The sequence below is a fragment of the Ornithodoros turicata genome, chromosome 1, assembly GCF_037126465.1.
Source record: "Ornithodoros turicata isolate Travis chromosome 1, ASM3712646v1, whole genome shotgun sequence".
In the NCBI taxonomy this organism is placed as follows: Eukaryota; Metazoa; Arthropoda; class Arachnida; order Ixodida; family Argasidae; genus Ornithodoros; species Ornithodoros turicata.
Window position 1 is genome coordinate 213,869,042 of NC_088201.1, and position 15,960 is coordinate 213,885,001.

A 15,960-nucleotide genomic window follows, 5' to 3' on the forward strand; every position below is an offset into this window, starting at 1 on the left:
CCACGAGCTCTTTAATTTGGCCCTTTACCAACCTGAAGTCGTAGCGCTAACGTCTTTAACTTCTAGGTTCAATAAAATTCGGCTTTGGTAGACCGCCTACTGCCCCACACGTTTATTCATCAATATCTGTCCTGGCCATCTGGACCGCCACTTTGCCATCACGCAACCAGCGGGGCGACACCGTCATCCAATTTTTGTGCCTGACATGGCGTAGTCGACAGGAACTCCATTCGGTTATGAGCTAAGATAGTTCCAGATTCAGTCGCGTCCGATTCCCTGCGGCATCTACTCTGTATCATTCAGTAGTCACTGTTGCGTTGATCTCCCTTACGGAGCGTAATAGGATTTTCCAGAGCTTGTCTCCGAAGCTGTAGCGTGTTGCAGGTCTGCAAAGTTCCTTGCCTTGTACTTTTTTCTCGTCACCGCGGAACACTGTTTAAGGCTGATTAGCGATTTGTGCGAGTTTAACATGACGCATTTACCTCATTTTATGGCTTCGATCACTGATGATTGTGTTAGCAAGTTATTTTTCATTTTCAACATTAGTCTTACGCAGGTTCTGAGAACGCTTTGCCACTGAAGTCTCTCGGGAAATCAATCGCTCTAACAGGACAAGCTCGTACTAACTGTTACCGGCCTGAAGCCTTAATAAACGCTTATTCAGCCTTTCATAAAACGCGTGCTGATCCATACCTTTATACATCAATATCAATATTGGCCAAATGGGGATATCATCTGGACTAGTTTTTGTCTCGCGAAGCTTATTGTATTCCTTACTCTTTTCGTTTTTTGGTGATTAAATATTGGTAACGATTTCCGTTCCTGCAGAAGATATTTCGTTTGTTTTTTTCTTTTTTTCTTTGTTTCTTTTTTGTCTCAGCTCTTTCGGTGTCGGGTTCCGTTCTCGTTTGTTTCCGATTTTGTTTAGACGAATGCAAATATATTTCTGTTTTTGTTTCTTAGTAACGGAACCATTATTGTTTCTGTTATTATTTTTGTTTCCGATGGAATTCACGTAGATACCATTCACCGTTTTCGTATCTGTTTCCCTTCACAGTCCCTGGTTGCGTGGCATGAAACATAAATGCTAGAAATGCTTCATATAGACTCGGAGATGCATATTGTATGCAAATAGCGCTGTGTTCCCACAATACAAGAGTAAAAGTCATTCGCAATCCAAGGAAGTTTGGACAGTCTCGCATGTCTTCATGTACAGGTCTACGTATGTCATATGAATGTTTATTTTTGCCGAAAAAAATAGAATTCGCGTGCTGATGCATTCATTCTAACGACTCAGCTCAAATGACGACAGGTCTAAAGTTGAATAACTCTCTTACGATTCATGTTATTGGACCGCGATTTGGATTCAGATACAGACGTTCATCTATGTGTACTTCCGTGGTACGATCTGTTCAATTAACGCAACAACACAGCGCAGCAACCATCGACGACAAAGAAAGAACCACACAACATAGGCGCTGAGTAAGAGCTGAAGTTTATGATATGCACCGCAGGAAAAGAAAAGTGAAATGGGGAAAAGGGAGACAGGTTTAGATAAGCAATATCCCGTAGTTGAAGTTCAATGCAAAGTGCACTGACACATCACTCTCTTCTGTCACGGATCGTGAGAGCTTCGAATATCACTCTGGTGCTCTGACCCTTCTATCTGGCGAAATCCCGAGTGCTCTCTAACAGAGGCCAGTAGCCACATGCTCCTCAGTGTAGCGCAAAACTGCTTCGTGCCCCTGATTTCAGAGAAGTAGCATGTTAAATAAGCCTATCATTAACGAAGTTCCCAGTCTGGCTTACGCATGAATTGTCACAAGTCAACAGAATGCCGTAAAGGACAAAATGGCTCAACTTTCCGTGCTAAAGAATCATCCGTTTTTCCTTTTCTTCCTACAGCTGTGCTTCTTCAAGCAATGTAGAAAGAAATACAGCGAGATAAAGGCGCTGGCCCGTCGTAATTGGAACCTACCAGACAGCTATTACGACGAAGGTTCTGCCTGTGCATCCATGAGGTAGCGTTCATCTGCTCAAGGTTGCCTGGTCGTGTCGAGCACGTTACATTGGTTCGACTCACTGACTGCTGCCCCTGTGTTGTGTTCAATATTCGCTCAATTGAGACATTGTTTCAGAACTGCTCAGTATTGTGGACTATGTGACGCGCATTCATGCTCCTTTGTCACTTGTGTGTGATAATTGTTGAAACTGAGCTACAATAACGTGAGGTTGCGTCAAGTTAGATGCAACTCGAAACAAGGCTGATTCTTGGATGGTGATCCTACATTAAGCGCTGTAAGTGCCGTCAAACTACTTAAGTAAGTGTAGTAACTAGTAACCAGTAGTAAGTGTAGGTTATCCGAATGTCGTCGAATGTCGTCGCGAACGACAGCACAGAGATAACCATGACACATTACTCCTTATAAATGCAGTAATGGAATGCCAAATAGTTCCAGGATACCACCACGCAATAACACATGTCACTTGTACACCTGGTTCGGTTGGGTTAGGTTAAAGAGAGACTCCGCAAGGATTAAAGAAAAGTGAGCATCACACCGAACACGAAGCACCTCCTCGATGGCGAGTACAACAAACTGATTCGTTTTGCGCTGGTAATTGCTTCGTAAATTGTGACAATAGCACACACGAAACAAAATGCGAAGAGCAAAAGGAAAAAAAAAAGTTCCATACTACGGTGGTTCGTCGGGAGCAGGATAGCATGACGTCACCCGCCAGCATTTTCATCCGCTTCGAAGCCTTTGTTCTCCCCGGATGACGTCAGCAGTATGGTGGACTAGTGCTGAGCGGCCTATGCAAAGCATTGCAGGCGTGTACCGCGGGATTGAAGCCGGGCACGTGATCTTGTGAGCAGGCGATTGCCGCAGACAAGGCGTTCTTTTTTTTTTTTTTGTCGACCTCAGTATTCCAGTGTGTGGCAATTTTCGGTGTAGAAGTTTTTTTTTTTTCGAAGCAGCTACCTTGTCCGGATAGTGAGCTATTTCATTCGCCAGCAACTAGTTGTACTCAAGCCGGTGACACCCGGGGCTGTGACGCTCCATGTGCTCTGCCGGGGAAAGACACCGGTAATTCACAGCACATGTGATCTCTGAGACGTGGTGGCCGCTCATTTTTATCACTGGGGTAATAAACAGCAATCCATCAAACATGAGCACTATATATTACCCCTTTATGTATACCTAACAGGAGAGAGCGAATATGTTACTTGCCTCGTGCACCTATTGGCTGCTTCCTACTTCCATCAAGGTACTGTGTCAGCAGACTCAATGCGCTGGATCGCGGTTTTACTAGTGGATTAGCCCTGATAAGAGGTACCCTTTTCAAACTTAATTCATTGCACATTTTTTCTTGCCCTGAGCTTTTTTCTTGGTCATGGAGGACCACTTCCCTACGCCCATGCATAGATTATGAACCGTGCACTTGTTTATTGGGACTGTTTGTGTCAGAGATTCGAACGCAGTCTGAAACGAACACTGCTACTAACCGTTATCTTTGGTCGAGCCGGAACTGAACCAAGCCGCAACAGTCGACGCCATTTTGGAGCTGAACCAGAACTGAACCAAAAATACCGGTAATCGGTTTAAATTACGGTTCATACGGAACCATGGACGGAACTTTGCAAGTTGTGCATGAACATTTTTTGTTTTCTTTTTCTGTTAATTACTGCAACGACCCGCTTCGGTTGGAGATTTTTCTTTAAAAGATGTCCACTGAAGGTGCCAAAAGGGGTAGTACCCACTTCAATACCGAGGCGCCGTGCTTTAGAAATAATGTTTTTGGGTGAAACTCATTAGAATTTTTACGACTGCCTCCCATTCTTCAGCATAGCTTGTACGAGGTGTCGGATTGATACTTAACATAGCAACATTCTCATAAATATATGGAAATATATATAAATGCATATATAAAAACACAGTTCTTCGATTGGTGCACCGGTTCGAGAAACACCCGACATATTGCAGATAACAATGTTTATCTTTCGACGAAAAGAGACGATGCCAACCGCCACTATGAACTATTTCTGTCAACTGTCAACACATTTTACGTGGTCATGCTTAGCCTTCATAGACATAGGTTGTTAGCGGTTGAGCCCTTTGTTTAGGATGGGATAATGTACCAGTTGTCCCTGCGGTAAATATGGTGATAGTTATTCAATGAAGTTATGCGGTGTTAAACTTTGTTAAATAATGTACAGGGTGTGTGCAGAAAAACGTGACCCGCATTTTTACATGTATCTCGTTGTCTACTTAGCCGAGGAACTTCCGGTGGCGCACGACGGCGTATTTATGCGTGCGAAAGCTACAAAAAAATCCTGGAAGCCATACTCAGTATAAAAAAAATTAACACAGCGCGAAAACATGGGCTTCCATGCATTAGAATAGGGCAGTCATGACAGTGGATGGTAGTGCATTTCGGTCTCAGGAGAGTTATGTGCAGGCACCGCCAGGGGTACTGCCGATGAGCATCCATGTGGGACATCGTTTCGATTTATGCACCGATAGCTCCCCTAGCGGTACTTGAACACAACTCTCCTACGTCCACCATGTTGCCCTATTCTGATGCACGGAAGCCGACGTTTTCGTTGCTCCGTTTATTTTTTAAACTGAATATGGCCTCCACAATTTTTCTGCAGATTTCGCACGCATAAATGGGCCATCGTGCAACAAGCCGGAAGTTCGTTAGTTCGGTAGGCAACAAGCTATGTGCCTAAATGCGGGTCACGTTTTTCAGCACACACCCTGTATGTGTAGCGAGGATGTTATCATGCTAATGATCAAAAATATGTGGAGGCTACACTCAGATAACCCAACTTCCTTAAATGCGTGAGGCAAGGATGAACTGCCAGATTCCCCACGCAGATTGAAAAACGTCGAAGTTGGCTTCGTAAACCTTATTATTGTCATTGAAGCTCGCGCATACCGACATTAACGTGCTGGTTGAGATAACATACAGATAATGCACAGAAAACATATTTCGGAAACTGGAACTACGTGTGACATTGGCGGGGCTCTCTGCCCTGGACAAGGTGAAACACAGCGCATGCAAGAAGGAAGAAATACATTATCTTGGGCTAAAGGCCCTGGAGCTGTCACGTAACGATTAGATTGGCGGAAATCCATGAGGCGAGTCAATCGCGCGCTATCGAGACGCATGTAGAACCATATAATAGCGAGAGTACCATCATTCGCTCAGCACACCACTAATCCTAGTCCACTGTATCAAAAGTTTGTTTATTTGAGCGCCCTATAGCTTCACAGAGGTGCTCGCTTTGTAATAAATGTTGTATGTTTGACTAAAATCTGCGCAGTTTTGGAGCGATGTATCAAGACTCATTTGTGTGCGAGAACTTGACGGCTGTAAACAAAAAACTGTTATGGCAAGCCAGGCTTCAAGCTAAACAAAAAGGATACATGTTTGTGTGGGTTCGTAATGGAAATATCTTTGTAAAGAAGGATGCCACATCTGAAAGAGTACGCATTGAGCACTGCAATGATCAAAGTGTACTGTAGGCTGTTCCAGCTGAACGATGCATGCCGTAACTTTTTTTCTTCCTTTTTTTTCTCGTTTTATCGCTTCACACCACCAGTGCAAATGACACTAATGTCTTTGTGTGAATATGCAAATGTTGCAAAGGACGCCAACCTAAGTGTAATGCATATGAATGTACAAAGCTTAAATAAGAATTTTGATCCAATAATCACAAATGCCATGCCCTTCCGTTCGTCTACTAGTGTGGTTGCACTATCTGAGACTTGGTTGATATCTGAACGAGACTGTTCTTTTTTTATGTTGATGGCTACACGAGCACATTTGCGAATAGATTTTCAGATAGCCATGGTGGCGTTGCACTATACATTCGCAACGAAATAGCTTATAGCGTCTGTGGTAACTTTGCACTCGACGTCCCTATGTGCGAAAACATATTCATTCAGATTCATGTGACTAGTGGTCTCACCTCCTTAGCATTTAAGGATTCTCCGCTTATTATCGGTGTTATTTACAAATATTCAATTGTGAACAACAGTGTATTCTTAACAGCATTAGAGGCCTTACTCCACGAGCTTTCCTCACGGGAACTCAATATACTATTGCTCGGTGGCATAAACATTGATGTCCTTAGACACAGCTCAGCTTCTATGCAATATCTGGAGCTAATCTCATCCTATGGATGCGAACAAGTGATCAAGTCCCCGACTCGATAGATTGAAACAGGAACTGCTTCAGCACTAGATCTTATCATCACAAATATGAATGGTCAGAGAGTATCTGCTGATGTTGTGGGAGTTGATGTCGCAGATCACGAAATGGTATTCCTTTGTGATACAGGAATTACTACAAAACTACAGAAAACTGCAGAAACGCTTAGTTGATTATAATCTGCTTGAGAAATCATTGCGGTATGTTAACTGGGAATTTCTGACCAATGACACGTCTGTTAGCAACAAGATTGACCAATTCATTGACGAAATTAGCAATAGCGCGGCTACCAACACTGCTGTTGTAGAATTTAGTAAGCGCAATGAATTAAGGAAGACCTGTGTGACGGCATCTCTGCTGCGATGTATTAAACGCAAAAATAACCTCTACAAAAAAGTACGTATGTATCGAGATAATGCAATTCTACGTAAACGATTTAGTACATATAACAACATTCTACGTTCGGCTCTTCAAGACGCAAAAACGTTACATTACCACGACCGCGTTACGCAAGCTCGCGGCAACACAAAGAAGGTATTGGGAACCACCAATCAGGCGTTGAATACAAGTAACCAGAAACACAACATTATGACGATTAGAGATGACGATGGAACGCTTATCTCGAACAAACTTAGTATTTCCGATACGTTCAACAACTTCTTAACGAACACTGGAACGGGAGAGTGTGACAGTCAATCGGTTAACTTATTGAATCTTGAACGACATCCGGCTTCATTTTTTCTAGCGCCGGTAGATGAAGGCGAGATGGAATCTGTTCGTGCAACTAAATAATACGGCTGCAGTGGGTCATGATGGTATTTCAGTAAACATCGTTAAAACATTTCACCACCTGCTAGCAGGTCCTCTTGCCCACCTAATCAACCTTGTCTTTTCTGAGGGTTGCTTTCCGGATAATATTGCAAAGGTTATACCGGTCTACAAAAAAGCTGATTCTATTTCGGTTTCCAATTACCGTCCTGTATCCATACACTCTGTTTTTAGTAATGTACTTGAGAGGGTAATCTTGACTAGGTTAGATTTTTTCTCACAAGCTCCTGTCGTCTTCTCAATACGGTTTCAGTAAGGGCAAGTCAACTGAGCTTGCTCTGGTGGATATTATGGAAAGGATTACAACTAATATTGATAATAAATTGTTCACTTTGGGTATATTTATTGATCTATCTAATGCTTTCGATGTTTTGGACCATGCAATATTAATTAGGAATCTTAGGAATAGTATGGGATTAGGGGTACGGCGCTTGATCTCCTCTCTAGTTATTTGACAGGAAGGAAACAATATGTATCACTAGGCCAGTATACCTCATCCATGCAATACATGTCTCGTGGTGTGTCACAAGGGTCAATTCTTGGTCCCTTCCTCTTCTTAGTCTATGTTAACGACCTACCTAAATTTTTATCTACCACTGCAGCGCTATATGCAGATGACATGAATATGTTTGTTGAAAGTAGTTCCCTTTGTGACTGATACGACAAGGCTACGTCTGTAGTCAGTAAGCTCAGCTTATGGTTATCTGTGAATGGGCTAAAACCCAATGTTGACAAATCCTGTTATATGGTTTTTCATCCAAAACAAAAATGTAGTGACTATGGTAGCTGGGAATTATTAGTTAGGGGATGCGGCTGCCGCGGGTCGATAACACGAAATTTCTTGGCATATACATAGATTCGCATTTATCTTGGCCAGTTCACATAGAACATGTGAGGGAAAAGGCTAAGAAAGGGTTGTATGGAATTTCTCGTTTAAAGTATCTCCTTCCTCTGAAGGTACTGCTAGCAGTCTACTACTCGTTGTTCGACAGTCATCTCTCTTATGCCTTGGAGGTTTATGATACCATTTATGACAATCGCCTCCATGACTTGTATGTGTTACAGAAACGTGCACTGCGCATTATGCTTCACATACCATTTCGAGAATCGGTTTCATTTGCTTTCACACTCTTGCACGTTAGACCTTTGTCTGAACTTGTTAAATACAAATGCCTTCTATTGTTTTACGAAATCGTTCATGGTATGGTTTACTCGTGCTCGGTTCTCCAGCAGTTCAATAGGAATGTGTGTAATCTTAGAACTGATAAGCTAACAGTAGCTCTTCCCTACCCCCGTTCTAACTCTGTATGTTTTTATTTTCTTATTATTCTGGGAAGCTTCGGAACTGTCTACTCTATGCCGTCCGTGACTCCCGATCGCTTTATGTGTTTCGAAATAAGATTATTTCACATCTTGAGTGAACTTCGATGTGTTTCGATCGATGGTTTCTTTTTCCATTTTTGCAGTTGTTATGCTCCTGCCCTAAAGTTGTATTCATGTAATACATTGGTGCTATACAACATGTTGTTTCCCCTACAACACAAGCAGGTCCGAGAAACATCTCTAAGACGTCACTTGGGGAAGACGATGATATCCCTAAAACATCTGAAATACAGCCCAAAATGATCCCTGTCACGTAACAATGGCACACCCAGATATGCCTCTGGGACGTATCTGGCAGGTCCCATGGGGCTTTCTTGGGGATGAGCGTGGTACGCAAATGGGATGTGCCCGTAGGCTGCTCCTCCTCTCCTACCCCCTCCCTTTTTCTGCGTTGCTTGGCCCCGTTACAAAAAAATGCGCACTCAATACTAAATGCGCTTGCACAACGACGATTGAAAATTTGAAGCAGGGAGTTCAGAAAAGAACTAGTTTATTCTTACTATTGAGACTTGCAAGTGTAATTCAACATCCATCATTTGCATGCGGAATTGAAGCACTTGACATAACAGTAAATCACAATATCGCAGCATCAAGAGCAATCCACAGTAATAAACTGTATATCACAGATCAGCTTTGTTGTGGCCTTCCTGTTGTTGTACTTTTGTCGTGTCTTGTTGTACAAGTACTTTGTCAGTAAAGTCTCAACTTACCTTACTCAACTCAGCCTTACAATAACAGATTACACTGCTGGAAGGGAGATGCTCCAAAATGTTTATCAAACATGCAGCACAGTAAAAAGAGAAAGCTTAAAACATAACCTAATTACCTAAAAATTAATCGCTGGTCATATCACCTTATGAAAGAACTGGCTAGAGAGTGTTCCTTTCTCTATGTCACATGAACTTTGTGATATCCGTGTTGAATAAAAATGCAAAATGACCATAAAAATATCATGGCACCAAAGACTGCAACACACTACAAGGTACCCACAAAACAATCTGTAAAAACAAACAGAAAATACGACCTTTCATAATACCCTGGCATTAAACACTAAGAAAAACTCCAATGAAAAAGACTCTGACTTCGCCTGAGCATGTTGATGAGATGCGGCGACCAGGTATCGTGCACTGTGCACTTATCCAAGCACTGTGCACTTACCTGAATGTACAACACATGAAAGGTGAAAAAATACTGATTTGTAAAACGTAAAAAGTGTAGGTAGCCACATATTGAAGCACACATGATGCTTCAGGTACGAAAATTAGTCAGTTTTGGAAGTGCTTCCTCCGGGTGGGAAGGCCGTGACTCGGTCAAGTTCGCACCGTCAATGTCACGAACCTCATCCACATCACTGCTCCCGTGGTCGCCAAGACTTTGATCTACCAACACGGGACGTGGCTCATGATCACTAGGAGTGTTCACCAACATCGAAAGCGGTTCCCTTGACTGGCCCACAAACATCGAACGCGTTTCACTGCCGGCGTCACCATCGTTGCGACAGTCATATGATGCTCCTTCAGTTTATCACGCAAAAGCTTCCCGCTACAGCTTGGCTCACATGACGATGAAGTGTTCGCCTTGATGTTCGTTTGCTGCGTCTCATGATGAACACACTTTGATCGAGGAGTAGCTCACGATGTTCCTAAACCGAAGTTAAACGAAGAAAAACGCGTTTGAGCATTACAACGCTTTGCATGCTTTCAAACTAACAGCAAGCTTCACTCTCGATTCCGAATAACACATCAAAAGTATACTTACAATTCATTCCCAGTAAACCAGAAATATCCTAGGTACGTCCCACAAAGGTCGCACACGTCGCACATATCCGCCACGCCTATGCGACGTTACCTGTACGTCCACAATGTGACTTCGAAAAGTGCCTTACTTTGTATATCCCTGGGACATCTGGTAGATGTAAAAAGAAGGGAGCAATCGCGTGTTATTTTTCGGAGACATCTACGACACGTGACTGTTAGTGGCATGACGTAAGCAAAGGAGGAAAGTTTTGGGGTTTACTACATTATTTATCAAATAATCACACTATAGGCGGTAGCTTGAGTTAAAAACACGATAGCTGCTAGGATGGGGTGTCAGGAACGTTCGCAGGTATAAGCTGACATGGTTTGCAGACCCACAAATTAACTGTAAAGACGTTGTCACCGTTGCAAATGTGATACGCCACGCTACACTTGACGAACGTACTCCAACAATTTGTATTTCAGGTATGCTCGCTCTGCCGTGAGCTCGTCTTTGGGTGTTGGCGTAGCGATGGTTGTAGACTAGTGCGTTTGTTGCGTTAAAGGGAGCCAGCCAATATGGCTGGTCCAGGCCTCCACAGCTCCCCGCATTTGCGGCAGTAGAAAAATAAAATCACGTCACAGTCACGTGGTATTACATCGTCAGGCATCATGACGGATGTCCATTGGCCGAAGGAGGATGCGCTCTCCGGGATTGGTTGATAAAGGTTCGAAATGTCTGACAGCTCACTTTTCGCGGGCAGTCTGGGCAGTCGGCCAGGCGAGCAGCCCCAAGCAAGGTCGCTCAGTCTCCGCGGCTCGCCGATGTCGGTTGACCACAACGACCAAAGAGGAAGTGTATGCGCGGGTTTGCTCGTGAGTTATAGTGACTGGCCATGTACTGATCTCCGATAAAGTGTCAACCAACGGACATTCTTGCCGGGTCGGAACTTAAATGCTTGGTGAACTGACGCCTGAGGAACACTTTCGAGCGCTGTCGCATTTTCAAATACAGTGGGTAAGAAGAGCGTGTTCGTAACGACAAAATTATTTCCCGTGACTGTGTGACCTACGGTGCATCGCCAGAATGAGAAGAAGGTGCTCATCTGTGAAACGGACGCACTCGTCGACTTCGCTCGCCTCCATAAGTAGACTGTGTGTGTGCTTTGCAAGTTCGAACTTTGTTTGGTTGCTGTCTATTCAAGGAACGAAACGTCCTGTACGCACGGTGAATATATGAGTCAAACATTTGAGTTTATACGTTGCATCAATAAATATGTATTTAGCCTATCAAAAATGTCTTAGTTATTTTGGAATAACGGGCGCCAGGTATGAAAACCAGTAGAAGTCAATGGCAGCCAGGGCCGGCCGAAAGCCGAGCCAAACTGAGAGGTTGCTGATTGGTTGACTGCTAGGCATCACGACGCATTTTGATTGGTCGTATGTCCAGTGCCGCCTGAATTATCTTAAACTATGGGGAGCTGTGGGCGCCTGGCAGGTCTTCCACGATGATGCCAATACATTTACGCGGTGGAGGGGCCAAAAAGGGAGCCTGCGTCTGATATGGTGAAAGGCGGGAGCACGTTTATTAACCTGTGGTCTGCATTGGTCTTGGATTATGGTCGAAAGGTCGCTGTGCACCCCTCCACAAGCGGGGTGCGCTGCCAAAAGTAGATGCCTTTTTGTTTAATTACTGTGTGCAGCATTTATTTCCTACAGCAATCAATAACTATCAATTTCAAATTGATTCAACGTAAAAATAGCATACATTTTAAAAAATCCCCGGAACATCCAAATATCCAAAATAGATGTACTGCGACAGTTCTGGGATGTGAAAACAGTAGGAATCTGGCAGTCGCATGGATGTATTTTCTACGTAAACGGGCTCTCTGTGAAGCTCCCATGGATATCCTAACATCCAATTTGCGATATCGCCAGGATGTACCTAGGATATATATGGTTTACTGGGTTGACATAACGCCGTTGGCAGCAACATTGACAAGGCCTCGCTGGAGCACATGCGATCGCAAGAAGACCGTTGAAAATTGAACCGCGCAGTCAGCAGTCTCGCCCTCCTCCTCTCATTGCCGTGAATCAGTTCCCCCTCCACTGGTACAGAGGTCTCTGACATGCTCCCATGGGGATGTCTTTCGGACCTCGTTGCTCGACGTAGCAAGTATAAGTTCTGAAGGCATCCCCACGGATCCCTCAATCGAGCCAGCGACGTTGGGATCTGTTTGGGACGTCCCCAAAACGATACGTGTTGTCGGGGTTATTACTATATTGGTGCTCTGTTGCTTTAATCTTACCGTTGTTTTTCGATTTACTTTATCATTTCGCTTTCTCTTATTTATTGCTGCCTGTAACATTGTTTTATGGCGCTCCCTTAAGTCCTAAGTCTTTGTCATCCTTGAAGGGAAACCACTTCACGGGCTTGCCCTGCGGTTCCGATTTCTATGTTTTGCCATTTCTTCGCTTTCAATAAAGGAAAAATTAAAATTGGAAATTTGAATTTGAACTGGAATTGGATATATTTTGGGTATACCACATCCTTCATTGTGATTTTGTTGCGGAATCCGGAGGACAAGCGACAAGGCGAGGACAGAGGACAAGGCTAACGTATGCGTCCAGGACATGAGTCATCAAAAGATGCAGTGCCGCGCATTTTGGTATTTCAGATCTGCCACTCAACGTAAGCAACTACGAAAGAAGGCCAGCCTGGAAACAATGTTTCAAGCGTAGCTGTGGAAACGTAGCGTAGTATTTGCTCTACATCATGCAGTTGCCTTGCAATAAAGCTTCGATATCAAGTAGAGTTGATGATGGGTGATTATCACCTTGAGTGTTTGGCGGTGGTATTAGCCATCGTCTAATCAGCGTGTGAACTGAGGTCAATGCAACTCGCACGTCCGGTGAAAATAGTGAAAGGGCGCAGACTAGCTGGTTCATACTGACGACTTGAGGAGACAATGACGAGCAAATAACAGACAACCCTATTGAAAAAAACCATAAGTAATTCGTATAGGTCCTGTGTAAAATTATATAGGATGCTACAGGATCTTTATGGGTTATTTAGGAACCTATATAACTCCTGTGTAGGTCATTATGGGATCCTAAACGAGCCCATTCAGGAATCATGTAGGAGACATAAGGTCCTATATAACTCCTGTGTAGGCCATTATGGGATCCTAAACGAGCCCATGCAGGAGTCATGTAGGACCATGCAGGACCCATAAGTTCCTACATAGAGGATGTAGGAGTTACACGGGTCCTATATGTAGACCATGCATGACCATGAGTCATACAGGGTCACATACAGCCACATAGGAGTCATCCTTTGTCGACCGTAAGAAGTAAGAACGTGCAGGAACACCTCCATATCAGCCCTCCTAAAATCAATATAAAATTTTTACATGTAAAAATTTTAGGAGGGCTGATATGGGGGTGTTTCATCAGTTAGTTTAAGCTGCAGCTTAAAATAACTGATGTTCGATTCATTTTTGGAACATACATACAAGTCCATTATTGATTGACCAAACATCAAACATAAAATGATGCGTGCGTTCCATGCACACATTTGGCATATTACAGTACTTGGCGTTTTTCAACCGTCCAGTGGTGGTTGAACCCCATCCAGCGATATTGCTTTGTCGCTCGATGGGTTTCCGGGTCTAATATCTCGGCATGCAACTGTCATATCGGGACGCGGTTTTTTGTGACGAATTCCCGTTTCTTCCTCCTTCGCCTGCATGCTCGTGGCTTGTAAGAAATCCTGACAGTTGCCGAGATATTTGGAAATTCAAGGCCGCCGCCGGTGCTTCCGACACCAAAGTCCCGTACTTCTCGCCCCGTTTGTCGGATCGAGACCAAAATTTAGGTCCGAACAGGTCTGGAATAGCTCTACGATCGCTCGAATCACACTAGCAGCTGATCTCTACTGGTTTAGAAGTTGTACGAGGAGACGCGTTAGAAACGCCGTTTTTTCGAACTTCTGGGCCCTTTTTCGGAAATAAGGTCGCGTCGGACATGATGTATCTTTCGAGAGCATACTATTATCGACGTGGTGCACGTGGTAAAATTTACCACACTCTTCCAACTTTAGCGGTTCTCGAGTTACAGGTTTCCGCGTTGACTGGCCTCCCAGTATATGGGACTGACGGCTTTTTTCCCCCAAAACGTTCCCCTTGCTGCGACATGGTTGTGTTTCCCTTCGTTGTGACAGTCTCGATGTGCTCTTTCGAATAGCGTTGATCCCGTAGACGCGCGACGTTTCGTTCTCGCGATACCGGCTTGAGAGTATGACGAGGCGACCAGTCTGGCTAGCGCAACTCTGAAACGCTTCCCACTGTTCGGAGTCTCAACTCGCATACCGGACGTCTGATTCAGTCGAAATTTTGTGTGCATGTGCTCTGTTCTCTGCTCTACAACTTTCTCATTCAAACCACCCGTCCATTTCCAGCGGTTAAGGCGTCATTCCCGAAATTCCTGACACCGACCACCATTTCCTGACTTTGTCTCTGCTTTCAGATTCCGAGCCCGCGGCGGATGCAAATTGCCTTTTATTGGATAAACGCACTCGACATAGCAACGCGTAGAAACTTGCGGCACCTTTCTATCCCTCTCCGTTTCCGAGTTAGGACACCGTAGCAACGGCGGCCCTCTTATACATAGGACCGGGGGCATTTTTCTCGATATCGGGTTTTTGTTGGCGTAGAAAGGCGATTGAGGTCTCTTTTTGACGGGGAAAGCGTCATCTTTCCGATAGTATTAGTCCCGTCTTCGCGCGACTTTCCGTTATCTTGCCATAGTGCGAGGAGGGCCTGAACAGCGTGCATCTTCCTCCCTTCCACCGCCGCCACCAGGCGGGGCTCTGGCGCTCTCTGGCAGGCTCCAACAGCTCCCCATAGAGCCCATAGTTTGAGATAATTCACACAACACTGGGCACAAGACCAATGAGAGTGCAACGTTGTAGAAATTATGCAATGCCAGTCGGCCAATCAGGAGCCTTAACTTTGGCTGACCTTTCGACCGGTTCTGGCTACCATCGACTTCTACCGGATTTCACGCCTACCGCCGTTACCCGATATTCAAAATAACCGAAGCTTCTTTTGGCTAAAAGAAATATTTATTTAAAGCACTGATTCAAAGATCTGATACATGGGTGCACTGTGAATACTGTGTGTGCGTTGCTGACGCACTGTAACTAAGTTCGAACTTGAAGCAAAACGAACACAGCTCTCGAAATCCGACGGGGCCGGCGCATGTTCTTCACTCTCCAACCGCTCCAACTCACGAAGCATTCCAGTTCCGGAGTTGATAGACTGTTCGTGGGATAATAGTCGTGTCCAGGAGCAGCACAACACACGTTGAATCACATCGACGCACGAATAAACCAGCGAACACTTCTAGAAACTGTTCTGCCGATTTGACATCATCGAAACACGGAACACAAGAGGACGCCTTGCCGGCCGATTTTATGATGAGCATCTTCTTTCGTTGTTTCCAGAGCGGAAAAGACGCTTGTGTGGCACGTAATCGTAATCCTGTCTTTGTTGTCAGGCCTCAAAATCCGACGGCATCCGAACGCGTTCTTCACGCTCCAACCGCACCAGCCAACGAAGCATTCCAGTTCCGTAGTTGATGGACTGTACGTGGGATAATAGTCGTGTCCAGGAACAGCACAACACGCGTAGAATCACAAACTGTTCTGCCGATTGACATCACCGAAACACAGAACACAAGAGGACGGACGCCGTGCCGACCGATGCGATCTATTTCGAAACTATGCTGAAAC

General features: G+C 44.4%; 2 protein-coding genes across 2 annotated transcripts in view; both read left to right on the top strand.

Annotated features, from left to right (window-relative positions):
* Positions 1–2,464, top strand: part of LOC135376259 (uncharacterized) — an 87,833-nt gene extending 85,369 nt beyond the window's left edge. Inside the window, exon 14 of the mRNA XM_064608870.1 lies at positions 1,906–2,464. Within this exon, the coding sequence (XP_064464940.1) occupies positions 1,906–2,025 (120 nt within the window). The 3' untranslated portion in view covers positions 2,026–2,464. The remainder of the gene's footprint in view (positions 1–1,905) is intronic.
* Positions 1–15,960, top strand: part of LOC135376279 (uncharacterized) — a 329,348-nt gene that overhangs the window by 209,248 nt on the left and 104,140 nt on the right. The gene's annotated exons all lie outside the window — the stretch shown is intronic.